Genomic DNA, 27073 nt, shown 5'->3' with positions numbered 1-27073 from the left:
TTTGGTCCGTTGATTATGTACATCAAAAGCCATAACCCGGTGCATTGTTTGGTCCATCAGCTGATCTGGGGTAAGCAATTATTATTTCCTTGGGGGCCACATGAGAAACCCAGATTGTTGCCGGGGGCCAAAGAAATATTGCCATGCCATAACCTCTCATTTGATCACTAAATGAATGTTCTGAGCTTCATTCAGTGAAACATCTGATATGGGCTGCCTGCTTGATAACCCACTCTTTTCCTCTAACATCCAAGGCAGGTTTCTAAATGCGTGCACAGACTAATGTACAGTAACTATGTAGATACATTGGATCCTTCTATTCAATCACGTGATCATCTACCCATAGGACCTCAGAAGTTTGTCCTATTCTGTTATCCTATAAAATGTCCAGATGCTTACCACAGAGTGTGTTGTGCTGCTTTCCTGATCTGTCTTTATGTCATCTGGTCTGTTGTCACACTTTTATACTCGCTGCTCATCCCTCAGGGATGACACGTAGATGTATACAGTACATACATTTGACTGCATCCATATTGATTTTAGCCTGTGGGAAAATGTCAATGTCAACATACTGTATTTATTGCATGGAGTACTCAGCCCCTCAGGTAAACTCAGCAGAATAAATAGTCACTTAAAAAAGTCTCATCATGATACTTTCTGTCTTGTGACATCTTCAAAGTGAATAGGCTATTCAGTTCCTTCAGTTTTTCAATAGGGCTTTTGTAATGACTAAGTCCTTTGACTCTGCGACAAAAAGATGCAAAGTTAATACAGTGCAACTAATCATGTTTTGAGAAGAAATCAGTTCACTTTTTAATTTTGCTATGATGGTTGTTTCTTACAGTAGTTTATTCTTGGGGTCCCCCAGTGACCTCAGTCGGTAGGCCTAGTCCTTGTATGTTAAATATAGTATGTTGGTAGGATGAGGGTTCAGTGAATACTATGGTGTGAACAGACTTTTTTCTTTTTTTTGGGGGGGGGGGGGGCAGGTGCTCATGTGGGGGGGAAGGGCACCCCTCTCATAATAATTATATTAAAAAAAAAACATAAAGTGACATGCAGTCAGGCCCGGATTAACAGTGTGGTGCCCAAGGGTGACCACACTTTAAGTGCTCCCCTCTTTCCACGTTAAAAACATGAAATTTACTATGGCAATAAAGACCACAGCTTATTGCTAAAGTAAAAGTGGAGAAAATTTCCCCAAGGTCTCAATATTTTAGTGTTTGTGCTGCATAACTACTAACATACTGTAATGCTTTGAGCCTCTCTGCTCACTTTCTCAGAGCATTGTTCACAGTCTGTCATTATCTCAACACACACTACAGAAATTTTTTAATTTCATTTTATACAGTGAGGTCAAGTTTAGAAAAATGGTCTCACTACAATGAAATGGTTACTATGGTGAGTAACGTCACACGATTGGGTTCATTGAATCAACGAGAGTCTCTGCTTTTACCCAATTTATGTAATTCCAAGACTGTTTAAGCCCCAGCACATGTATGCAGAAATATTCTAATAGAATAGGCGAAAATAACACATGCTACTGTAGCATGACATGGTTGGTACCAATGCCTTGGGTCGTCTAGTTTCATATGATACCAGGTACTTCACTCTAGCTTTAAAAATGTGCTTGCTAGGGCCTCTGAAATACCTATGTTGGCTGCAGAAGTGTGTTGCAAAAAGGGGACTTATCAGTCAAAGGCCAAAAAGGCAGGTGCTTGGGCACCAGCACCACCTGGGGGTCAATCTGTGCATGTCCCTGTGTAGCCCTACAGTATAATACTGTAACATTCATTCTCTCACATAATGACTGCCATGGATTATTTGGCTTTGCATCCATGCTCAAACCGAGTCTTACTGGGGTTTTTTTACTACTGTGACATTTTAATTGGCTATACAATATTTTAAATTGAGTCTCACTATACAGTAGTTTAAATGTAGTCTCACACCTCAAATGTGGCATGAACTAAATGTGCAAACAATGCTACTGTAAATCATGGACAGTATTTACCATGTTTTTCAAAGCACTATAATCATGGTAATCATGGTACCACAGGTTTAATTATAATGAAATTTTGAAATGGTACGGTTATCGCAAAGGAATTTTATCACGGTTATCATTAAAACAACCGGTTATCATTTCATCCCTAGTTGCGCCCCTTCGGCTCCCCGCCCTCCAATGGGTTCCTGAAGATAAAAGTCTTGAAACTTTAGCAAAGGGGAATGTGTCATCCTGGTTCCACTTGTAGACAAATACATGATCATTTATTTGACTTACATGGACAGTCAGCATCGCAACCTCATCAACATAAATCTCAACAACATAATGTGACATCTTCATTCTTAATTGGGCAGCAGAACACTCTCACTACAATCACCGGTACTAGAACAGACAAATAAACGAGAACAGATCGGCTTAAAGGGATAGTTCACATTTTTTTAAGTCTAGCCTTGCTACTTACCAATCATGATGTTGATTGGCAGAGTTTCTGCTTTCTCAGCACAATCCATGCTGTTCTCCTCATCGTAGCTCTGGAAAGTTGGGCAAAAACTAATGAAAGGTCAATGGGGTCACGCTCCTGTATGTACAAGCTGACTGAGGCTCACTAAAATGTCACACACACAAACACACACACACACACACACACACACACACACACACACACACACACACACACACACACACACACACACACACACACACACACACACACACTTCAGTGAGCTTCAGTCAGCTTGTACAGACAGGAGCGTGACCCCACTGACCTTGCATTCGTTTTTTGCGCAAACTTTCCAGAGCTACTCTAAGTAACAGCATGGATTGTGCTGAGAAAGAACTCCTCATTGGTAAGTAGCAAATAGGGCTGGACTTTAAAAAAATGTGAACTATCCCTTTAATATGGCCAGATCATCATGAGTGTGTCTGCTTACTTGGACAGCGGTGGGCCTGATGGCAAAATGCATCATGGCTGAATGTATCTTAGACAATACACAGACTGAAATAAATACCAACAAAAACATCTTAAATAGGTCCTCTGCTTTACCTGAGTGCCGCCAATAGCCTTCCTGACATCAGTTTAAATCACTATACTGCCAGGTAGCCTGTACAATACCACCCACACACACCTTACAGCATCACAGTACTATGCTGTCTCCTACCCAGCGTTAAGGCCACCATGTACGTGTGACTTGTGTGAACCTGCTTCCTAACTGGACGTGCGTTGGGAACGCGCAGTTTGTTCTCCAGGTTCCAAAGCTCAGAAAGGGGGGGGGGTGGTTTGTTAAAGGGGTCTTTTGGTGGCAAGTCTCTTGAGGGCTTTGGTCTCTCTCTCCTCACTCCTCTTTCGCTCTAGCTCCATACCAGTGCTTTATGAGACGAGTTTAGCTGCACATTTTCATACTTCTGTCCATTCCCCTAAGAGCAGAAACAAACACATTTATTGCAACAACAACAAAAACATTTTATAAATGTTTACTCAAAAGCGCAGTTTGATCAACGACGCTACGACTCACCTTGGATGCTATGGCTTTGAGTTTGCCCAGGAGAGAAGGTTTCGTGTACACGACCTCATCCTCCATTTCGCCCTCGTTCTCCTCTCCCTCCATCACGGCACAGCTGTCAGCTCCTGGCATCTCACACTCCTTATTGGCAGACATCACCAGCCGGGAGTACTTATACTCCAGCCTGGCAGAGAGACAGGGGACACAATCGATACTGTAGGTCGGAGAACACTCTAGGCTCTTTCACACCGGCCTTGAAAGCCGAAAAATGCACGGAAAATGGGATTCGCGCCTCCGATGTGAAAGTCGTGAACGCGCTTTGGTGGATAATTGTTTTACGCCTTTTGTCCCGCGACGGTAGGTAGTAACAGCGCCGGGTTACCTGGCAACCCGCCTCCATTTGAAAGCGTCGTTGCAGCGAGCCGGAAAAGGTGCGAATGGTCAGCTCATTCATAAAAAAATTACAGGGGAAATCACCTCATGTATCAAGAAAGTGCAGGAGTGAAAGTAAAAAAAGTAGCCTATACAATCATGACTGCAGGGACGCCAGGAGGAATGCTCCGTGCGGTTAGGCTTTATGCTCAAATGATGTTGACATTAGTAGGTAAAATTAAGGGATATAATAATAAGCTTCAGAGGGCTATAGCTGTCTGTGGCGAGTTGGTCTGAGGATATTCCCTCTCGAAATCAGCTCTGTGCATTCCCTTACAAAAACTACTAACGTTAAGTAGTCATGTGCATTTATAGCCTATACTATTCCCCCGACGAACGTTATGCAGACTGCAGCTGTTTGATATGCGTGCGGTCGTGTATCGTTCCAATTTTAGTAGGACACCATATCGATCTGCCCGCCCACCATGCGAGTGCACCTATCCTCCCTGCTCAGCGGACTAGGAGAAGGAGGGAAGTCTTGTTGTTGAATGAATTCATTCATCATACAGTAGCCTAGGCTACACTAACCTATGAAAATATTAATTTGGGCTAGGAGGAGCAGGAAATCCCTCCGCTCGCCTTTCAATCCGGGAGCAGGGGATTTCACCTGAAAGTACACCGCAGCACGGGAATGTGGCCGTGCTGCTTGGCTCTGTGTGAAAGCAATTTCTGTGGCGAGGCGGCTGGCTTTGCGGGACTCCTAAACTGCATTTTTTGCGTGATCTGTGTGTGAAAGAGCCTACTGTGTGAGAGAGAGCAAAGGCAGAACCATGCTGACGATGACTATTGGCAAAAACAGGAGGGAAGGTTCTTGTCCCTCTTGTACCTCTTGTTCTTCTTCCAGAAGTAGCAGGTGAGGGAGATGAGCAGTGCGGCGGTGAAGGCTGCGAGTCCCGCACCCAGCTGGATCCAGAACTCCACCCCCTCACACGGGAAGGTCTTCCTCTCAGGCAGGGACACGCCCCCGATACACAGCTTCGGCTCGGTCCACACATACAGCAGGTCCTGAAGACGCACGCGCATGTTTAAGAGCGTGACAGAGCCAGTAGGTGGCGGTGCACTAGAAACACATTTTGCATGCGCACACATGACTTTGACTTGATCAACGCATTAAAGTCTACTGAAACACTGAATCCATTAAAAAAAAATCACATTTGGACACGTGGGCAAGACAACATACAAATACATAAAAGATTAAAAAGAATCAAAAGATCAGCAGAATTAAAATTTAAAAAGATATACTGCATTGCATTTACATACAAAGTTCTTAAAATAGGTGTAGCAAAGACTATGTTATAACATAACAATGTAGCCTATTCACCTTATGTAGAAGAGACTGAGAGTTCTGATTGTGTTTACACTTCCTGTGTAAACCTAATCTGACTGTGTCTGTGTCTGTGTCTGAATGTGTCAAACTAGGTTTGACCAGGTGAGTCGGACTAGTTTGAGCAGGTAAAACAGCTGGCGTTTTGAACAGGAAGTCATGACACAATGGGTTAAATGGGCGGGGCTACATAAGGTGAATAGGGGAACTGTACAATAGGGTGAGAAAGATTTTCCCAAGTTACTTCTAACACAGATTTGGACAAAGGAAACAAAGGTACACAAAGTTAATTGGTTCAGCCTGACTGCAGTATGCAGAGTTGCACTTTTCAGTCAATTTGCTTTGGCGCAGAACTCTGAATGCTAATTTGCTGTAGTTTCTCAGTGTTTCTCAATATGTCCACACACACACACACACACGCACGCACGCACGCCAGAGATGCTCACAAGCCATTTTTTGCAAGTCCAAGTCAAGTCTCAAGTCTTTGAGCTAGAGTCCAAGTCAAGTCTCAAGTCTTTGGTCACAAGTCCAAGTCAAGTCTCAAGTCTTTGGTCACAAGTCCAAGTCAAGTCTCAAGTCTCTTATGGATGAGCGTTCTATTATCTGCTGCATGCAATCCAGTCTGCTTAGAACACTGCATAGCTAAAACTAAGGGATTCAAAGCATGTACTACTGTATTATCCTCACTCCTTATCTATTAGCATACAGTGTGCAGTTGATTGGATGACATTAGTAGAGATTTCCTTAATGCACCAAAAAAATACAAATAAAAAATAAAGATTGTTCCAAACCTCAAGTCCAAGTCAAGTCTCAAGACTTTGAAGGACGAGTCTCAAGTCAAGTCTCAAGTCACTGTGTGGGTGACTTAAGTGCGACTCAAGTCCAAGTCCCAAGTCCAAGTCCCCATCTCTGACGCACGCACGCACACACACACACACACACACACACACACACACACACACACGCACACACGCACACACACACACACACACCTGTTGTCCTCTCTTGCAGGCTCCCTCTATCTGATGGTAGTCTCTCTCTGTGCACGTGGGACACGCCCCTGAGCTCTCCCATATGAAGTGAAAGGTGCAGCCGTCGCACGTTCCCGCAGGGCACTGACTGCAACAGGCAAACAAAGAGTGTCACTAACACAGCGCGTCGCCTCAGGCACAGATACAGCTTTGACGAGACGTCACAAAACCCAAGAGACACTCAAGAGACAGAGCCATATAGGAGGCAGGATATAGGAGGTAGGATACCTGGGAACGGTGAGCTCTCCCTTGCCGCTCCTCTCTGGGTTACAACGAAGTGTGACGACCGCACTCCGGCCTGACTCACAGGACGCCGTCGCCTCCAAGGAACTGAGTGAAAAGGCAGCATGAGCGGCGTGAGAAAACAACACCAAGTATTGAATTTCTGTGTGAAATAATGTGCGAGACGTTCGACGTACCGGTAGAAGAAGTTGACATCGGGGACTCTGTTGGAGGTGTGGGGGAACAGCTCTGGTCTCGCCCTAATTCCATCAAGGGTAGTCGCAACTGTTGCTCCTATTAATAACAAAACAACAGTTGATAGTAGCCCAAAGATAGGTTCGTTTTTTCTTTGTCCGTGTTTTTTCTGTGTAGCCTATGTACAATCAATAGTTTATTGGGTCAGTGAGATTAAGTCTTTGCTGTTAACTCATCTAAATTGTATATGAATTTAACATTAACTCATTGAGTGCCATGGACGTCCTTCGACGTCCAATTAAATAGTGACGTAGAGTGCCACGGACGTCCTTCGACGTCCAATGCGTTTTGTGACGGTGGGACGTCGATCAAAGCCTTCCGCAGCTCCTGTACAACTATAGTAGCTATTGGAGGTCTATAACCTATTTTACAGAACCCTTAGGTGGCGACAGTGCTCTCCAGATTACAGAAATGTCAGGAATACACAGCCTGAAATAGCCTTGATGAAAGAGAACCCGCTCATGCTGCAGTCCAGAGCCATGTAGATTGTTCTGGCTGCAACTGACGGTGCGTGCGAACACAGTCAATCCGCGCACACAACTGAGTCCTTCTGCCTCTGTCTGTCTGTCAGCATAGTTTCTCCACATGATTAGCCGCTAGAAAAGCAGCAGCGCGACACTGAAAAGCCAAACCTTTCACTGCAGTCCGCGTGTGGCTTCTCCATGTTGCGCTGCCTGGGAGGCGGCGCTTCCCAGGCTTCCTAGACGCTTGGTGCGAGGCTGTGTGTTACTAGTGTGGGGAGGAGTTTTCAGCTGAGGGGGGGGAGGGGGTATGGGGCACGCAGGGCAGGACACAACTACACCACATCACTACATCAGAAAATATTACCGTATCTAGAGTCAGTGAATGTGCTTGAAATGCTGCATTTCACAAAAGGCTGAATATCTCAGCTTATAATTTGAAATGCCTGAAAACGCTGAAAACAACCTATCTTCTCCGGCTCATAACTAAAGAACGGAAAATGGTATCAATAAACTTTTTTTTGCTGATGATACAATAGAGTCTCCTTGTTCTTTTTGCGTGTTCGGTGTTTACATAGTAATATCACACAATATTCTGTGGGCCTCGAGAAATCACTGAAAACGCTCTGAAAACTCTGGCACTGGGAGCGTCCGTTCTCCAAAAGTGGCTGGCACTCAATGAGTTAAAAGATGGATTTTTTTTTTTTTTAATCATGGCCATGTTAAACTATTTTAAGGCAATGACAACAGTAAAAAAAAAACATATCAACTCCAGCTGTAATATCTGTTCAACGGCCTGTGTGTTATGTGCACACACTGACCAAGAAATGTGTCCGCTAGGTTAATGGACTGCGAGGAGAGTGCCGTGTGGAAGCCCCGCCCACTCGCTGGGATGATGGTTGACTGACAGATGAAGGTCTTCACAGCATTGGCAGCTTCCCCTCTCTCTCTCTGGGAGTCAGTGGTGGACAGATCTGTCACGTTATCTGTGCACACGGCCAGATGGCCCTGAGGAGGAGAAACAGAACGCAGAGCAAAGCATGAGGGCATTGTAGTGATGGACGTAGTCAAGTATTTTAAGTCGTTTCTGTGTGTGCGTCCCCCACGCACCTCTCCTCCACACAGGCTGATGTTGAACTGGTGGTAGTACTTGGTTCCCTTGGAGGTAAAGCTGGGGCCGTTCATCAGCGAGCCCACAGAGCCGAGCAGGCCGAAGTCAAAGGTCAGAGTGACGTTGGCCTCAGTGTGGGTGAAGTGGCAGTCGCTGTAGCAGAAACCGTGCTCCTGAAAAGAAAACGGATATCATTTTGTATTATTCTTCAACTGAGGAATTGGACATTGAAAAAACGTACATGTACCACAGTTACATTTAATTCAATGACATTTTGTGCAGTTAAAATGTATTTGATGCATAACATGTAATTGTAATTCATACTGTACATGATGATTGAATGCATTTGATTTGGTGAACTGTCTTTTCTTTGATTCACAAATGTTTGACCGTTTCCTGTCATTCCAATTAAAATCTAATTCCGTTTCCTGAGCTGGGTGCATTTCAAATTCCAACTCTGCAGGAAGTGAAATTACTTTACCATGCATTCTCAATTCAATTCATGAATGGGCCTCAAGCCTGATATGGTTGCAGGTCATATGAATAACATAGCAAAGTGACACATCAATAATAACTGTGCTTTTGCACTACTATAGCCGTCCTCCGCAAAAAAAAAACAAAAAAAACAAACTAGGTCGATTCCTATTCCGCAGACATCAACCCACTTTGTTGCTGATGCTGGCCGGTCCACAGGCTCTGCAGGCGTCCGGCCCCGGGGTGGTGTGAGAGAGGAGGTGCGTGTTGGCCGGACACTCTGTGCACTGGCTGCTGTGTGAGTCTATGTAGTGTCCGGGTGGACAGGGCACACACAGGGAGCTGGAGGACTGCGAGCTGAGGGCACAGGCCCGGCACTCAGAGGACACCCCGTCCACAGCGTTGCTCACGGAGATGGAGTAGATACGCACCACGTCCTTCACATAGCGACGCGTCTGAGGGACACGGAGACATTAGGTAGAGAATGACATATACAGTTACACAACACTGTTAGAACACTGACTCTGTGTGTGTGTGTGTGTGTGTGTGTGTGTGTGTGCGCGTGTGAGTACATTCATACCAAGCCCCTGAAAAAATGAGGCCAATGCGGAAGTACCAAAAACTGCACTTCCTTGAATGACTACTTGAAGCTGGCTCCAAAGGAGTCATTCACCCCCATGTTAAAATGCCCGATTTTACAGCCTGGTACAGAAAAAGGTTTTGTCTCTACAGCTAATTCCACCGTTCACAAATTAATATATGGAGGTATTTGATTCATACTCACATCTGAGGGCTGGTTGGTCCTCTGGAAGGCCCAGGTGTAGGAGACCGAAGCATTCTTCGTCATGACGTGTGAGTAGGACTGTCTTGACTTACTGCCATCCCATGACTCCACCACTGTGGTACTCTTCCTGTTTACATCCTAAACACAGCAACATTCAATCCTTTAGCTAACTCTCCTGTGAGAGCATGCACATCAGCATGTGTTTAACATGAGAAAATATATTCCACATGAGGAGATGCACGGGGAGTCAAGAGTCACATCTGTCCTCCTACTGTCTATGGCAGTGCTGACCAATTTGGGGCCCGCGGGCCAAACTCTGTTTGTTTTGGCCCGCCACGGATTTGGGATTATTTAATTTTTTTTATCCCATTTTTATCCCCCATTAGTGCTAGTCCAATTTATTTATCCTGGTTGCTACTCCACCCTCTGCCGATCTGGGGAGAGGCGAAACTGGCTCCATGCTTCCTCCGAGACATGGGCAGTTAGCCAGCCGCTTCTTTTCACCTGACAGAGGAAGCTTCACCGGTAGGACATAGCACGTGGGAGGTTCACGCTATTCCAACCAGTTCCCCTCGTTCTGAACAGGCGCCCTTAACGACCAGAGGAGGAACCACATTAGCAACCAGGATATTGCATGTTTTGGTGAAGGGGGTTCCTATATGAAGGAAACCCCCGGGAGGCACGGGGAGAACATGCAAACTCCACACAGAAAGGCCCTTTTGACGACGCCACCCGGGCTGTGGCCACTCTATGGGCAAATTATTTACATTTGTAATAATTACAATTACCAAACAGATAAAAAGTAGATTATTATATTGAAATGTTATTTTAGATTTAGAATGTTAATTTTCTATACAACACAATACACTTTAATGCAATTCCACAACGTTTATTTTTGGCCCTCGGCCCTCCACCCAGATTGAGTTTTGGCCCTTCATGGGAAAGAATTTGGGCACCCCTGGTCTATGGCATACTGTATGAAGCAACAAACACATATTTTGGGAGGTCTTCTCTCACCATCATGAAGTAGAGTTCACAGTCAGCCGTGCACACCGTCTCAAATTCAAAGGTGATGCGACCAAATTCTGCCCCCGAATGGGTCGACACTGACACAGGAAGCCTGGTGGACGATGCAAACAGAGTAAAGGGAATACAACGGTGGGAGGGAGAAGCAGATGGTTCTGTGAAACAGTCATCATAATAATAATAAAATCACTCACTTGAAGCCAGGAACGTGGATGTTGAGGATGAGGTAATCATTATCCGAGCCTCCTGCTCCACTCTGGATGTGATCTCCAGCCACCTCCCAGCCTCGAGGAGAGAACAAACAAACACAATCCCGTTACTAACTCATATGAGCACAAAGTATGGAAACGTTTGAACAGCACCCACCATTCATGCCGTCACATTTGAACAGCACCCACCATTCATGCTGTCACATTTGAACAGCACCATTCATGCTGTCACATTTGAACAGCACCATTCATGCGGTCACATTTGAACAGCACCCACCATTCATGCTGTCACATTTGAACAGCACCATTCATGCTGTCACATTTGAACAGCACCATTCATGCTGTCACATTTGAACAGCACCATTCATGCTGTCACATTTGAGCAGCACCCACCATTCATGCTGTCACATTTGAACAGCACCCACCATTCATGCTGTCACATTTGAACAGCACCATTCATGCCGTCACATTTGAACAGCACCCACCATTCATGCCGTCACATTTGAACAGCACCCACCATTCATGCCGTCACATTTGAACAGCACCCACCATTCATGCCGTCACATTTGAACAGCACCCACCATTCATGCTGTCACATTTGAACAGCACCCACCATTCATGCCGTCACATTTGGAGTTGCCCACGTTGAAGCAGGAGGTCTTCATGTTGGCAGGGAGAACATTCCACCACTTATACTCATAACCCAGGGTGGGCTCTGTACCTGCTGGACACTGCTCGCATGCTGGGGGAGGGGCAGAATGAAGAATGCTATTAGGAATACATACAGAGGAAAGCAAGAAAGAAGTCACTTTGAGCTGCTTAATGTCCTGCCATCATCACTATCATAATATTAAACATAATACTAACAGTTTTTCGGGTGAAAACCAGTATCTCCGAAATGTAGCTAAGAAAAATACCGGTAGGTTGTTTTTAGCCTGACAACCATGTATTTTAGTTTATCCAGCCTGAGGGTCATAGAATTTTCTCAACTCATTGAGAAGCATACATCCTTCAAGTGAAGTTAAAATGTGACATTCCACAAAAATTGGAGTCGATGTCAACATACTTGTCTTCATAGAACTCCTGGGCTGTATTAATATGAACTCCACACCTTAAAGCAGCTGTTCCTGAAATGGAACTGTAGACCTGTGATGTCAGTCCCAGCAGAAGATCCAGCAACAAGTGATGTCACAGGTGTTGAACACCCATTTAGAATGCCACCTTTTTCTCCATATTTATGCCCTGGGGGCCTGTTTGTGTGTTGTTGTTTTTTAGGGGGGGTATTTTCATACTAATCATGCACCCAAAATATAAATTCATAAAAATAAAAAATAAACTGCACCACGCTCTTTAAGGAGTTAGAGTAGCTTTAAGAAAATCTGTTTTTCATCATTAATCTAATTCATGCTGCATGGTGCTCAAATGTCTATAGGGGGAACCTATGGTGTAAGTGTGAGGTTTGTCTCATGTATTGTTCTTGAGTTCTTGATGACCTCTGTAATGTGTCTGTAATGGCGAGACATAAGAACATGACAGGGAGAATCAGATAAGTGTGTACAGAATATTGTCAGCACCTTTCATCCCATCAGAATAGGTGCCAGGCGGGCAGGGGGAGCAGGTGGCCGTGTCATTGTTATAGAAGCCAGGATTGCAGGGGGGGCAGGGCTCTCGCTCGCCACTGGGGGGCAAAGCCTCGGCGCCAGCCACACTCTCCAGACAGATCCTCGGCTCGATCCACTTATAAATGACCTGCGTCTGTAACCACACATGGAGGGGGGGCGGAGCAGAAGAGGGAGCATGGTCAGAGGTTAGGACAGAGGGTGTAACCACACATGGAGGGGGGGCGGAGCAGAACAGGGAGCGTGGTCAGAGGTTAGGACAGAGGGTTGCAGGGGGTGACCCAGTTACAGGAAGAAGCCAGTGATGCTTGTGTCTTATTAAGAAGTTTTCCGTTTCTCCGCCTCTCTCACCTTGCCGTCCCTGTCACATGCTGTGTGGATCTGGAATTGGTCCTTCCTGGAACATGGAGGTCTGTCCTTACACACACCTGATCCCTCAGCTTGGGGGCACAAGTTGCGGAGGAGACAAAAATAGAGACACAAGAGGGGGAAAAAAGAAAAAGAAAATAACTGACATTTAAACGATAAACTGCAAAAACAAATCATTTCAGCTACTAAGAATTCCATAAAGTATAATAAATAGTGATCTTTCAAAAGAACTATATTGAAAAGCACTTTCAAATGCATGAAAACAATCAACAAGCAAGAATCATTCTTTAAACAGGTGAACCAAATGAGAAGAGAAGGATTCAAGTGAAATAGAATAAAGCAGAAAGGTTTTGAATTTGTGAAGAAGACATGAAGTAACGAGCACAGATCCTGGTGGTGCCCACCGGCCACCGGGATCCCACCTCAGCCATGTTGCAGCCATGAGTCTCACTCAAGACTCTTAGTCAATGCCGCCCTCTACAGGCCATGTGATGAACACATCACATTTCCATTCCACATGATCTCCTTGCCGTGTGTAGCTAGCTGCGCACACTGCAAGCTGGCACCGTGGACAAACCCACGGGCCATGATGATGACAAAGGAGCAATCCGCTTACTTTGGTGTCTATATGTAACAGCAAGCTAACAAGTCCATTCTAACATTGGAACAGGAGACTCACACTGAAAAGACCACACGGAGGCCGAAGGGTCATAGTATGCATAATGAGGTGTAGTGAATCAAATAATGTAACATGAGTGCCTTTTAAACATGAACTCTGGATCATGTCCTGCTAGAGAGAGCAGGATATTTTCAGGTTTTGCCTTTCTAAACATCAGGGGTCTTTGTTAAGAAACAACTGGATATGAGCCGTTTTTTCTGCCAGTGGGCGGGGGGGGGGGGGGGGGGGGGGGGGGCGGCGCGGTAGCATCTATCGAGAACAAGAAATGTGATAGGAAGCAGCTGTAGCTATGAGGCAGTCAAAATAGTGGTCGCACCGTCGTCAATCACTGTGGGTGATCTATTTTACAAGTGGCAACTAGTCATATCTGACTAGTTTTAAATGTAGGCTATTTCTCCCCACAAAAGTTTGATAGCCTATCAGTCAGTCAGCTCCTATCCTCTACGCAGTGGAGAGGCACACAACACTGCCTGCTGATATAATTGGCTGCATCACGTTAGCGACAAATCTGGAGACTTCAAAAATCATGTTTTAACGGAGTCCATTCCAACGAGGGGTGGCAATGTGCCAAAAAATGAGCGCTTCGCCTTGCTACATAAAGCAGCCCAGTCAAAATAGTCGTCGGACTGTCGTCAATCACTGTGGGTGATTTATTTTACAAGTGGCATTTCAAGTCATATCTAACTAGTTTTCAATGTATTTCTCCCCACACAAGTTAGGCTTTTTCTGACATGGGAGCAAGCAAGCAGCAGCAGCAGCAGACCTGATGCACTGGACCTGCCTGGCTGCAGCTGAAGCGCATTGGCCAAACAATCAATCAATCCGTTTTTGCAGCACTTGAGGAAACCGTGAGTTTGCTCGTTGATATAAGCGATTGCCCGAACGATTCATTAATTAATAAACTAGTGAACGTGAAGTGAGTCACGAGCCACACCTGCCCACTACGGATATGCGGATAATATCCTGCCAGCTGTTTAACATGAGCTGCGATTGCGTGGAAGCGGATCTTATACCGGTGGTCGAGGTAGATAAGATACGGAGTCTCGGGAGTGCGCGTAGGCCGGCTAATTGTTGTTTAACATGCAGGCCAACCGGCTAGGAGCAGGTTATAATACGGATTCCACTGCATGTTAAGAAGTGGCTAAAGGGCACGACCGGCACTGAAGACAGGATGTGCAACCTGTTTTAAGGGGCTGTTCACACAGGACGCGTGTATTTCAGAAGCCAGCGCCTTTCTGCAATTCATTCTCTATGGTAAGGACGCGCTAGGAGCGCTCCTCTTTCAAGGACCGCACCTGACGTTTAAGCGCTCCTGGCGGCTAGTGTTTTTGGGCAGAGCGCTCTGGGCGTCTCAAAAAGTTCAGCATTTGGAGGAAAAGCACACTGCTCGTCAGTCACTCCTCCTACCTCTTCTCCTGCCAGAGGGATCTTCAAACTGTGCTCCTGCCAAAATTGCCAATAATCTGGTTTTGCTGTTTACAGTGCAAATAATCAACAACCACGAACAGACAAAACCAGCTGGCTACGGTTCGTGTGACGTGTCCTGACCCGTACTGCGTGCCACGGCAGGGAAAAACAAAACAAAACAACATGATTTCCAAAGCGTTCTGATCTGAAATACACACGTCCTGTGTAAACAGCCGCTAAGACAGTCAACCAGGTTTCCAGTATCTTAACTCATTGAGTGCCATGGACGTCGAAGGACGTCCAATTAAATAGTGACGTAGAGTGCCATGGACGTCGAAAGACGTCCAATGCGTTTTTTGACGGTGGGGCATCGATCAAAGCCCCCTGCATCTCCTGTCCAATTATTGTAGGTATTGAAGGTGTATAACCTATTTTACGGACTCATTAGGTGGCGACAGTGCTTGCTCGGTGCAGTCCAGATTAGAGACAGGTCCGAGAAACAGCCTAAAAGCCGTGGATCAAAGACAAACCGATGCATGCTCCCAGAGCCATTTGCTCTGTCGCGGGAGCTGACATTGGCTCCGAACAGGAGTCAATCCGCGCTCACAACTGAGCCCCTCTGTCCCTGTCTGTCTGTCTGTCTGTCTGTATAGTTTCTCCACCCGATTAGCAGCCAGGAAAGCAGCCCCTGACGCCAAACCATTCAGCAATCCGGGTTGGCTCTTCCCTGCTGTGGCGCTGAGAGCCGACAGCAGCACACAAACGCAGCACTCCGAAAATATAATGGTTGCGTGAGGCTGTGTGCAGTGTGGGGAGGAGTTTACGGGGGGAGGGGGGGAGGGGGGTGGCGCACGCAGGGCATCACACAACAACTACGTCACTACATCAGAAAATATTATCTTCAGACTCAGTGAATGTGCTTGAAATGCTGCATTTCACAAAAGGCGGATTATCTCAGCTAATAATTTGAAAAGCCTGAAAACGCTGAAAACAACCTATCTTCTCCGGCTCATAACTAAAGAACGGAAAATGGTATCAATAAACTTTTTTTTGCTGATGATACAATAGAGCCAGCTCGTTCTTGTGCGTGTTCGGTGTTTACATAGTAATATCACACAATATTCTGTGGGCCTCGAGAAATCACTGAAAACGCTCTGAAAACTCTGGCACTGGGAGCATCCGTTCTCCAAAAGTGGCTGGCACTCAATGAGTTAACTGACAAGGTCTCTGAAAGATCTCTTCTCATCTGTCTGTACTGTCTGTCAATCAAGATCCAATCATTTGACTCTACATGCTGGAATGTAATAAACACCCATGCACGCACGCACGCACGCACGCACCCACAGAGTGCCAAAAGGATCTGGCTGCTGTCAAGTCTAACCTTTTGCTCTTTCCCTCTGCTGTCAGGCCAGCGTCACTACTATCTTGTTCTGTCTGCTCATTTTAATGGCTCAAGTTTGAAATGTCTATGAGCTGTTTCTGCCTTTTTATATTTGAACATGTGAACAATTACATGTATGCATGGAGGAATGAAAACAAGAAAACATCAGCTAGAAACAGAGAGGAAGGATAAAATATCTCCTGCACCTCCTATTGCTCTGAGATTTCATCTCTCCTGGTTAACAGTCATGCTGCTACTCCCTCAGATCATAAGCAGAGGAGCACAAGCCTTCTGCACTGGACTCAAAAGCAAGCTTCTAATCTAGACTCTAGAGAGCACAGAAGTACTGATCACAAACACAAGCTTCTTCTAGACTCTAGAGAGCACAGAAGTACTGATCACAAACACAAGCTTCTTCTAGACTCTAGAGAGCACAGAAGTACTGATCACAAACACAAGCTTCTTCTAGACTCTAGAGCACAGAAGTACTGATCACAAACACAAGCTTCTTCTAGACTCTAGAGAGCACAGAAGTACTGATCACAAACACTACAGTTTCTTCTAGACTCTAGAGAGCACAGAAGTACTGATCACAAACACTACAGCTTCTTCTAGACTCTAGAGAGCACAGAAGTACTGATCACAAACACAAGCTTCTTCTAGACTCTAGAGAGCACAGAAGTACTGATCACAAACACAAGCTTCTTCTAGACTCTAGAGAGCACAGAAGTACTGATCACAAACACCAGTTTCTTCTAGACTAGAGAGCACAGAAGTACTGATCACAAACACTACAGCTACTTCTAGACTCTAGACAGCACAGAAGTACTGATCACAAACACAAGCTTCTTCTAGACTCTAGAGAGCACAGAAGTACTGATCACAAACACCAGTTTCTTCTAGACTAGAGAGCACAGAAGTACTGATCACAAACACTACAGCTTCTTCTAGACTCTAGAGAGCACAGAAGTACTGATCACAAACACAAGCTTCTTCTAGACTCTAGAGAGCACAGAAGTATTGATCACAAACACCAGTTTCTTCTAGACTAGAGAGCACAGAAGTACTGATCACAAACACTACAGCTTCTTCTAGACTCTAGAGAGCACAGAAGTACTGATCACAAACACTACAGCTTCTTCTAGACTCTAGAGAGCACAGAAGTACTGATCACAAACACAAGCTTCTTCTAGACTCTAGAGAGCACAGAAGTACTGATCACAAACACAAGCTTCTTCTAGACTCTAGAGAGCACAGAAGTACTGATCACAAACACCAGTTTCTTCTAGACTAGAGAGCACAGAAGTACTGATCACAAACACTACAGCTTCTTCTAGACTCTAGAGAGCACAGAAGTACGGTACTGATCACAAACACAAGCTTCTTCTAGACTCTAAAAAGCACAGAAGTACTGATCACAAACACAAGCTTCTTCTAGACTCTAGAGAGCACAGAAGTACTGATTACAAACACTACAGTTTGTCTAATGAGGCAGAAAGTAGGACAAACTCTTTGGGTGTGTATCTTTATCTGTCTCTATCAGCAGCACTGAGAACAATGACACAACTGTGCGGTGCACCTCCATTATGTTCAACCTGCAATTGAAATGGCAAATATTTGCACGTCTGCTTCTGTGTGTGTGTGTGTGTGTGTGTGTGTGTGTGCGCGTGTGCGTGTGTACGTGCGTGCGTGGGTGTGTACACCTACGTGCGTACTGAGTGGTGGTGTTACAGGGGGTGCAGGAGCTGGCACCGTGGCCAGAGTAGGTGTCCCGAGGACAGGTGTCACACGAGGAGGAACCTGGGACACGGCTGAAGGTCCCCGGCTTACATGGGAAACACTCTGATGTGTAGGCAACTCCTGGCAGAGGGAGACGAGGGGGAAGGGGGGAAAGAGAAAATAAATTGTTATTCCTCTGACACACACCCTGAGAGGAGAGGAGAGGAGAGGAGAGGAGAGGAGAGGAGAGGAGAGGAGAGGAGAGGAGAGGAGAGAAGAGGAGAGGAGAGGCCCTGACCTTCTATCTGGACATTCTTCAGCAGAACGGGCTTCACCACTTTGGTGCCCATCAGCACTCCTCCTGTCCTCCAGTACAGGATGTTGGTGCCAGATTTCAGGTTGACCTGGAACACACAGTTTCGAAGGGGATCAGTCCAATGTGACGTGAACAGTATCAGGGTGTTCTTTCTGCTGGCTTTGCTTTACTGTATGCCAGTGCTTCCCAAACTGGGGTTCGCATGCCCCTAGGGGTACGTGGAGGTACTACAGGGGGTACTTGAGAGAAAGGGGAAAATGAAATGTAAAAATAAACAATGAAAATAAATGAAATGCTAAAATGAATCTGCTCAAGAGGCACTAATTGCAATCTTTCACTCCATTTCTTATTTTGTACTGTTATATTCTTGAAAATGTGGGTTATCATTCATTCATTGCATCATAAGCTATATTTAAAAAAATAAAAACGTTGTTGTCAGGTAAAGGGGGTACTTGAATGCTAGTGTATGCTATTCATATATAGCTTCAATTAATGAGATATTCTCTGTATTCCACAGATCAGCCTCTGCATCAAGCGACGCAGTTAATCAAAATCTGTCCAATGCTGAGCTGCCAACAGGTGAATCTCATCATATGCTCACAGGCAGGACGGACTCAAGCTGATAAATCCACCCACACACACACTACTAAATTCCCATCTCAAGAGCTGTGCCGCTGCCACCTTTCCATTGCAATCAAAATCAACATCAGATAACAATTTAACATGGAAATTAAACGCTAAAAATAGTTTGAGAAAAATTTCATTTAAGGGAATTAATTAGATTACTTCGGATGAATTCATCCCAGATGCATTATGGGTGTAATCAAACGTTAAAAGAGAGCGCTGTGATTAAGTCTCAGTTGATTGGTCTATAGAGCTGGCTAATTAGACGAGCTCTAAAAATGAAGCTGCCAGTGAAACAGGTTAATCGTGCAGAATACATTGCTGAGCTTCCTCAGACTCGAGCATGGAAACATTCTTTTTTTAATCCCTCAAGTTCAACCTAGCTGGTTAACTATGGCTAAAATACACATAAGACTATCAAACAAATCTACCCTGACTAATACCAGGTTTTACCCACATTAATCTCTATCAAATTAACATGAGAAAGTATTACATGCTCTCAAGAGACAAGCCTGTGTCCTCATAAACTATTTGTAATTCGAGTCTCTAGGGAAAGAGCAAAGAAGCAATGTAGCTGTCAGTGTCAAATAGTTCCAAAAAGCAAAGTATTAACACTCCTCCCAACACCACAAGCTATTTTGTCTTCTTTAGTGCAGCAGTGACGTGGAAAATCAGGCTCTGCTACGCTACGATGAGTCTGACAAATAATCACAGCTGTCGTTCTATTTACCAACAGGCTTCCTGCTTGTACCTGGTCTTATCTGGCAGCTCAGGCTCTACCAAAACACATTTGGCCAGCAGCCACAAATCTTCCCTCCATGGCATTGGCTACGGTACATATTACTGCTCGGGTGGGTCACTTTCAGCATGTACCGTGTGGGTGCCCCACTCTCTCAAGGTAGATCACTTTCAGTATGTACCGTGTGGGTAGCCCACTCAAGGTAGATCACTTTCAGTACGTACCGTGTGGGTAGCCCACTCTCTCAAGGTAGATCACTTTCAGCAGGTACCGTGTGGGTAGCCCACTCTCTCAAGGTGGATCACTTTCAGCAGGTACCGTGTGGGTACCCACTCTCTCAAGGTGGATCACTTTCAGCACGTACCATGTGGGTAGCCCACTCTCTCAAGATAGATCACTTTCAGTATGTACCGTGTGGGTAGCCCACTCTCTCAAGATAGATCACTTTCAGTATGTACCGTGTGGGTAGCCCACTCTCTCAAGATAGATCACTTTCAGTACGTACCGTGTGGGTAGCCCACTCTCTCAAGACAGATCACTTTCAGTATGTACCGTGTGGGTACCCCACTCTCTCAAGGTAGATCACTTTCAGTACGTACCGTGTGGGTAGCCCACTCTCCCAAGGTAGATCACTTTCAGTACGTACCGTGTGGGTAGCCCACTCTCTCAAGATAGATCACTTTCAGTATGTACCGTGTGGGTACCCCACTCTCTCAAGGTAGATCACTTTCAGGACGTACCGTGTGGGTAGCCCACTCTCTCAAGGTAGATCACTTTCAGTACGTACCGTGTGGGTAGCCCACTCTCTCAAGGTAGATCACTTTCAGTACATACCGTGTGGGTAGCCCACTCTCTCAAGATAGATCACTTTCAGCAGGTACCGTGTGCGTAGCCCACTCTCTCAAGGTAGATCACTTTCAGCAGGTACCGTGTGGGTAGCCCACTCTCTCAAGGTGGATCACTTTCAGGACGTACCGTGTGGGTAGCCCACTCTCTCAAGGTGGATCACTTTCAGGACGTACCGTGTGGGTAGCCCACTCTCTCAAGGTGGATCACTTTCAGTACGTACCGTGTGGGTAGCCCACTCTCCGTGATTGGTGAGCTTGAGCCACTTGTTATCAGCAGTCTGATCCATCTCTTGACACTGGTCGTTCTGGATCTTTGAAAATAAACACACTCACCACCATCAGTAGACAGAAAACATCTACCAGAAACACTCTGGTTAATACTGACTATGTGTTGTGTATACATACAAACACAACATATCAGGGTAAGAAATTCTTCTTTTTTCAGAAGGCATTTTTGTCCTCTTGATCTGATTGAGGGATTTTGCCCCTTTTTGAGGGGCATTTTTTTTATGATAAAATTATTGCATTGTATGTTTGCAACGTGCAAACAAACACTTTGCACCACTACAATTGGTTTTATTTAAATTTTTAAAATTTAGCAGAATTACCTTAGGAAATGTGTTTCTACAAACTAATTTGAAATGAAAGGAACGTTGCATCTCTAAAGCCAATGAATAAGTGGAACTCACAAAGAATTCAAAGAGCAGGTTGTTGTCTGGATACTGGTACTCAAAGCTGGCAGAGCCCTGTTTCTTCAGATGGACAGCGTAGATGAGGGAGACGGTGCATTCGTCCCTGTTGGACTCCAGATAGTTGCCCTGTGGCACCCAGGAGGAACTGCAGGGCACAGGTTGGAGATGTTACACTCTTCTCTCACACTCACCTGTTACTCACAGGTTTCCTCGGGGTCTTACGCGCTCACCTGTTGCACGTGAGCTTGCCGTCTCCGTGGGGACTGTTATCCAGGGAGGTTGCCACGCTACTGAATCCTGCAGGCATGGAATCCCATTGGTCGAAGCGGATGCCGCTGCCCAGGGAGTAGCTCCCTGCTGCGCACTGCGTGCACTCCTGCGCCGACATCTCCAGAAACTCCCCGGCCTGGCACGAGAACGCTGCGCCACACGGAGGGAGGAGGTACAGAGGGATGGGACAGAGACAATGTGACTATTTAAGAACATTTATTTAATATAATTTCAAATAAGACAGAAGACAACACTCAAATGCACAAGATATGTCTGCTGCATTCAGTATTGTGTAGTTATAGCGACCAAGCATCTTAATCTTTACATCCTGTCTGTCTGTCTTTTCCACTCAGCCAAAAAATAATGTCCTGCCTGCCCTCTGCGCCAATTGCTTGACAGACTCTTCCTCATACCTTGTCAACTGATGCTTTCCATGTCTCAATAGAAACAACACAAACAATGTGTGTGGGTGTAATGGCGTACATAGTTTACATGCCTGATCAGTCTTTGTGTGGTTTAATTTGGCTTTATGCTCGAGGGCTTTCCCCTGCAGTAGCTAGCTACAAGGAAGAAACAGATTGTGAAACGCTGTCTTGCTTTCTGTTGCTTTCATTGGAACTGGACCAGGAAGAATGATAAAGCAGAAAAATAAAGAATTACAGAGATGTTAAGTGCACTCACTCCCTGATAAGCTTCACACAGTTCACCTGTACAAAGATATGCAACATAAAAGGTACAAATGTCTATACAAGCAAATTTGAGCAGAAGTCCCATTTTGTTGAAACAGTGAGACACCAAGTAAATTAACCCTGTCACACAGCTCAACAGATTCCACACGGAGTTCCTCGTTTAGAATAATCTCTATGAAATCATTAGCGAAGCTGTGGTGCACTGGAACAACCTGTTTTAGAGAGCCTCATATGACCAGACACAATGTACTAAATACATTTCCACACAATGCATGTCTCCCTCAGCGGCTCCATCACCACAAGTCACTTTCTAAATACCTGTCAGAGGTTAGTAACTCAGTCGCAGAAGGACCCCATCCCCGACTGAAGAAAACCCCCCAAAATAAATCAGAAGGATTACTGCCTCCAGAGACCCTTTGATCAGTCTTTTACTCAGCAGACCACAGTTGCCATGGCAAGACATACGCACTGATGAAGCATGCGATACTTGTCACCCATGAATAACTGTCAATTCCAAAGCACAAAGAATGACCTTCCTATTCTGCATAGACTCCCTCTCTATGTACTCCAATGCTTCATCTCGTGGAGAGATTGTCTATTTGGTCAGACTTCCTAACAGGTGCACAGTTACCTGTGCATCTGTTGAGGAAGACCAATATCTGTAACCAACTCCCTGTAACTAACTTCCTATGATGCGTGCGTGCACACACACATCTATCTATCTATCTATATATATATACATACATATATATATATATATATATATATATATATATATACATACAGTATATATATATGCTCTAACAATATATATAGATAGATAGATAGATAGATAGATAGATAGATAGATAGATAGATAGATAGATAGATAGATAGATAGATAGATACAATTTAACCTTTATTTAAGAATAGAATAGAACTTTAGAATAGAATAGAATAGAATAGAATAGAATAGAATAGAATAGAACTTTAATTACCACATGACCTGTGGTTATTGTTTTCGGTACATAGGATGTAAAAATAGATACTGCATCATAGTTACAAGTACAACACATACTGTAAGTGCATCAGAATAAATTGCAACCCTAATGATGTGCGGCAAAACATGTCCCATGAAGAATGTGATTTGTGAAGGAAGCCAGCAGAGAGTGGTTATGTGACAGTGTTTTGCTCTGAGGTTATTGGCCTAGGCTGTGGCTTCACGCTGCTGTTGGCTGGAGGAGATCCAGACCGGGTCAATCAGGTTGTGGTGGTAGGAAATTCCATGCTACTGATAAGAAGGTGAGAGACACGCACAGATTCTCACACACACACACACACACACACACACACACACACACACTTATTGCTAACTTACTGCACTCTGTGCCGCGTACGGGTTCTGGTAGTCCGACGCAGGCTCCCGGGAGCTGGGGGATGGCCACTCTCCAGCGTGACCCCGTACTGTCACACTCGGTGTACTCATAGTAGTAGTCGGCCTGCACACACACACACACACACACACACACACACACACACACACACACACACACACACACACACACACACACACACACACGTCATCTGCATAAGAAATCAGTGTGAATTCCCAAAACAAAGAGCAAATGTAGGCCAGAGGCAGGTCAGTAAATATCGCACCACAAGAGGCCTCCACCCAGATCTGAGAGCTGAGTCACTCTCACTCTGGGTGAGAATGTTTTGCAGATCAGAGCAGACTCAGTGGGCGAAGCAGCATTCAACCTCTTCAGCATCCAGCTGCCCGCGTTTGCAAAACACCAGCACCCCATTATGCAGTGTGTGTTATCTGTCCCAGCCACACGGCCACCCTGCCTGGACACACAACATTCCATCTCCACGGTGATGGGACCAGGGGCGATGATGACGACGGCAGGAAGGGGTTTGGATCTAGCGGCTCTGATGTTCTCGTGTTTTCATGGCGAACAATTAAAAGGTTGGATTATTGCATGTTGTGGTGGTGTGTGGACTGAGACCATTAAGCCTGATACAGTACAGATGTTCTTCTGACCTCCACAGAGTTTCTCACCTCATTTCTGTGCATAAAGGAATGGCTGTGGCCTCATTTAGGACAGTCTCTCTGACCACCATGTAGTAGACTGCCAAATCAGATGTTGATGCTAAAGTGCATGTGTGGAATGTTCTGGTCTGGTGATGATAGGCTTCAGTCACACTGATGATAAAGGACCAGACTATGTGAGGCTGAATCAAGCAGGGTTTTTTTTTTTATTATTATAAACCGCACTCAATGATATTATAATATTTTCTATCACAACACTGATACCATGTGTACAAGAGTTTGCTCAGATCTAAGTAAATTAAGTATTGTATTCGATCGCTGTAGCACTACGCCCGCCCTATCTCTCATGAGTCAGAGTAACGAAGCGCTCCCAACATGAGCCGAGGTCAACCACTGACATGGCAAATGTACACGATTCATCTCAAAATATATAACTCTCCACTCTCTCCTGAATGCCTTTTGTGTGATCTAGAACCTGATATCAGCTTTGATGTCACATGCTGCTGTCAGCCCAGAGAGGCTGCTCCTGCATATCACACACTTATGACCATATAGGCCTGAGAGAGAGAGAGAGAGAGAGCGCCGCCCACAGCAATCTCAGTGCCAGAGTGGAAAAAGAACAGTGATTGAGCCAATCGGCTGTGAGAATGGAGCTGCACTATCTGTGTGTGAGCCTGTTTGCCAGCCTGGACTCAGGAGGTGTTGAGCTGAGGCGGACAGGGGGAAGGAAACGCCAGTCCATGCAGGAAGCTGATAACACATTCAAGTCTTGGCACTGAGTGGTGAAGTTCAGCATACAACAGGGCACATCAGAGAAGTTAAAAAACCAGTGTTGGAGGGTTCGTTTTAGAACGTATTCCACTACAGATGAGTGAAAACATGCCCTAAATTGTAATTAAGATTACTCAAGTAATGTATTCTAAATACTTTGGATTACTTTTGGAATACTTCAAAATCGTCTTGCTGAGCCCATTTGTCTGGGTCATGATGTAGCCTAGTTAACAATTCCTTTCCATGGATGGATTCCTGGTTGTGTCTCCTCTGACATTGATTGGCATTCTCTGGTGGTGTGTGTGTGCCAGGTGCATTGCATGCCTCATATGAATTTCAGAGCAAATAAAACAAAACAAAGTCATCTCTTAGGCTGGCTTTACACTGTAAAACATTCACGCAACTGTACTTGGTTGAAACTGAGGTGAAACTGAGTTGGAAATGATTTGCATGATGGTCTAATCTTTTGTTTAGACCATGCAAATCATTTGCAAGCCCTCTGCAACGGACTTGTCTGAAACTCGGCTGCAACAGTTGCAAAACTCAACTTTGCGAAACTAGTTTCATGCAACAGCCAATCAAAACGCTCATAAGTAGGCTATTAATGCCCTGATGGCTCTCTTCCTATTCTCCAGGATAGATAGTCATAATGAAAGAAAGTAGCTAGCCAGTGGCAGAAGAAAAACCAATACAACACGTCCAAATTGATATTATGTCCAGCTAGAAAACGATACAAAATAAGATACAAAGATGCAAGTTACAAATGACACTCCCCACTTGATACAGTATAATCTACTGTAGCAAGAGAGAAAAGGAAAAACAATATGACAGATGAAACATTACCAATCTCGCTAGCTGTTTTAGTGAAACAAGTGCTGCATGAGACTTGATTATTTTTGTATTGCTTTCTGTAGGCCTAAATGTCAAGTTGCATGAAAATTATGTTTCATGCAATTTGCAACCTGCAACTAGTAGGTTCACCGTGTAAAGCCAGCTTTAAAGTAATCTATTTTTAAAGACGGTACCCGTATTCAGAATACAACCAAACTGTAACTGTAATGGAATTACTCATATTTCAGAATACTGTATTTTTAAATAAAATAAAATCCCCAACCCTGATAATAATCCCCCCCCCCCCCTCCCACACACACATTTAAATGATTTATTTATGTCCACATAGATACAGAGTACAAAGGACATAAACACTAGTAATGCAATCAGATGTTGGGAGTTGGTCAGATACAAGAGTGCCTAATTGGCGACCACAATAATGCATACAAAGAAGATATAATACCGCACAGGGTGATGACAAAGGCAGATTGACATACAGTTATACTGTGATACAAGTACACACACACACACACACACACACACACACACCACCATGTTGATTTGCTCTCATCTGAAAAATGACGTCCTCAAACCTGCTCTAAATGAAGACTCTGGGGGAGGGGGGGGGGGGGGTACTTTTAAACAAGAAACCTAGGAATTATCCGGATACCTGTCATCAATTCATCAATTCTTAATCGTATTTGATAATGGTCGCTGGATTAACAACTCGCTGTCACAGCGTGCAGCCTAGTGGCCAATCCGTGCGTTTCGCGTTTCTTAATTCCCATCGATCCCAGTCCATCCCTGTTACAACCCAACGCTACAACGAGAAGCGAAGATAAGGGCGAAAAGGCATGAAAGAGCATTGGAGATTGAGACTGGAGCATCCCTCACCTCACTACACGACCGCTGTCCTCTGCTGGCCCCGTCAGTCAGGCGGAGAGTGGAGAGGATGAGAGCAGCGCAATTAGCGACGAGCCAAGAAGACGAAGACCGCATTCTAGATCATTGAGAAATTATAATATCATAAACCTGAGGCGGACTATATCGCTCGGTGAAATGTAAATGAACAGCCGTCTCTCTCTGTTGCGTCTTGTCGGCAGATGAGATTTACTCCTCCTCCTCACCTGCTGCGATCATTACAGCCTGCCTGCTCTCAGTGCGCTCCACTATGCCGCTTCATCACAGGCAAGATGACAGCCAGAACTAAAAATAGAACTTCCTGCTAAGACTTTCAAAATAAAATCATCACTT

The 27073-nt window shown here is 45.0% G+C and overlaps 1 protein-coding gene across 1 annotated transcript; it reads right to left on the bottom strand.

Annotated features, from left to right (window-relative positions):
* Nucleotides 1-1939: 1939 nt before the first annotated feature.
* elapor2a (endosome-lysosome associated apoptosis and autophagy regulator family member 2a) lies at nucleotides 1940-26958 on the bottom strand. The gene is made up of 23 exons (XM_083654189.1): nucleotides 26947-26958; nucleotides 26714-26819; nucleotides 23540-23660; nucleotides 21454-21643; nucleotides 21221-21368; nucleotides 20753-20842; nucleotides 18303-18408; nucleotides 17993-18145; nucleotides 12801-12889; nucleotides 12405-12585; nucleotides 11444-11572; nucleotides 10816-10906; nucleotides 10613-10715; nucleotides 9596-9733; nucleotides 9003-9266; nucleotides 8337-8510; nucleotides 8048-8234; nucleotides 6708-6804; nucleotides 6517-6618; nucleotides 6250-6376; nucleotides 4760-4938; nucleotides 3514-3685; nucleotides 1940-3415 (listed from the first exon to the last, which is right to left on the bottom strand). The coding sequence occupies exons 2-23, from the start codon at nucleotides 26816-26818 to the stop codon at nucleotides 3350-3352; spliced, it is 3012 nt and encodes a 1003-aa protein (XP_083510315.1). The 5' UTR covers nucleotide 26819; nucleotides 26947-26958; the 3' UTR covers nucleotides 1940-3349.
* Nucleotides 26959-27073: the final 115 nt, after the last annotated feature.

This window comes from Poromitra crassiceps (assembly GCF_964638095.1).
Source record: "Poromitra crassiceps genome assembly, chromosome: 18".
Lineage (NCBI taxonomy): Eukaryota > Metazoa > Chordata > Actinopteri > Beryciformes > Melamphaidae > Poromitra > Poromitra crassiceps.
This window is presented reverse-complemented; position numbering and strand designations above follow the sequence as displayed.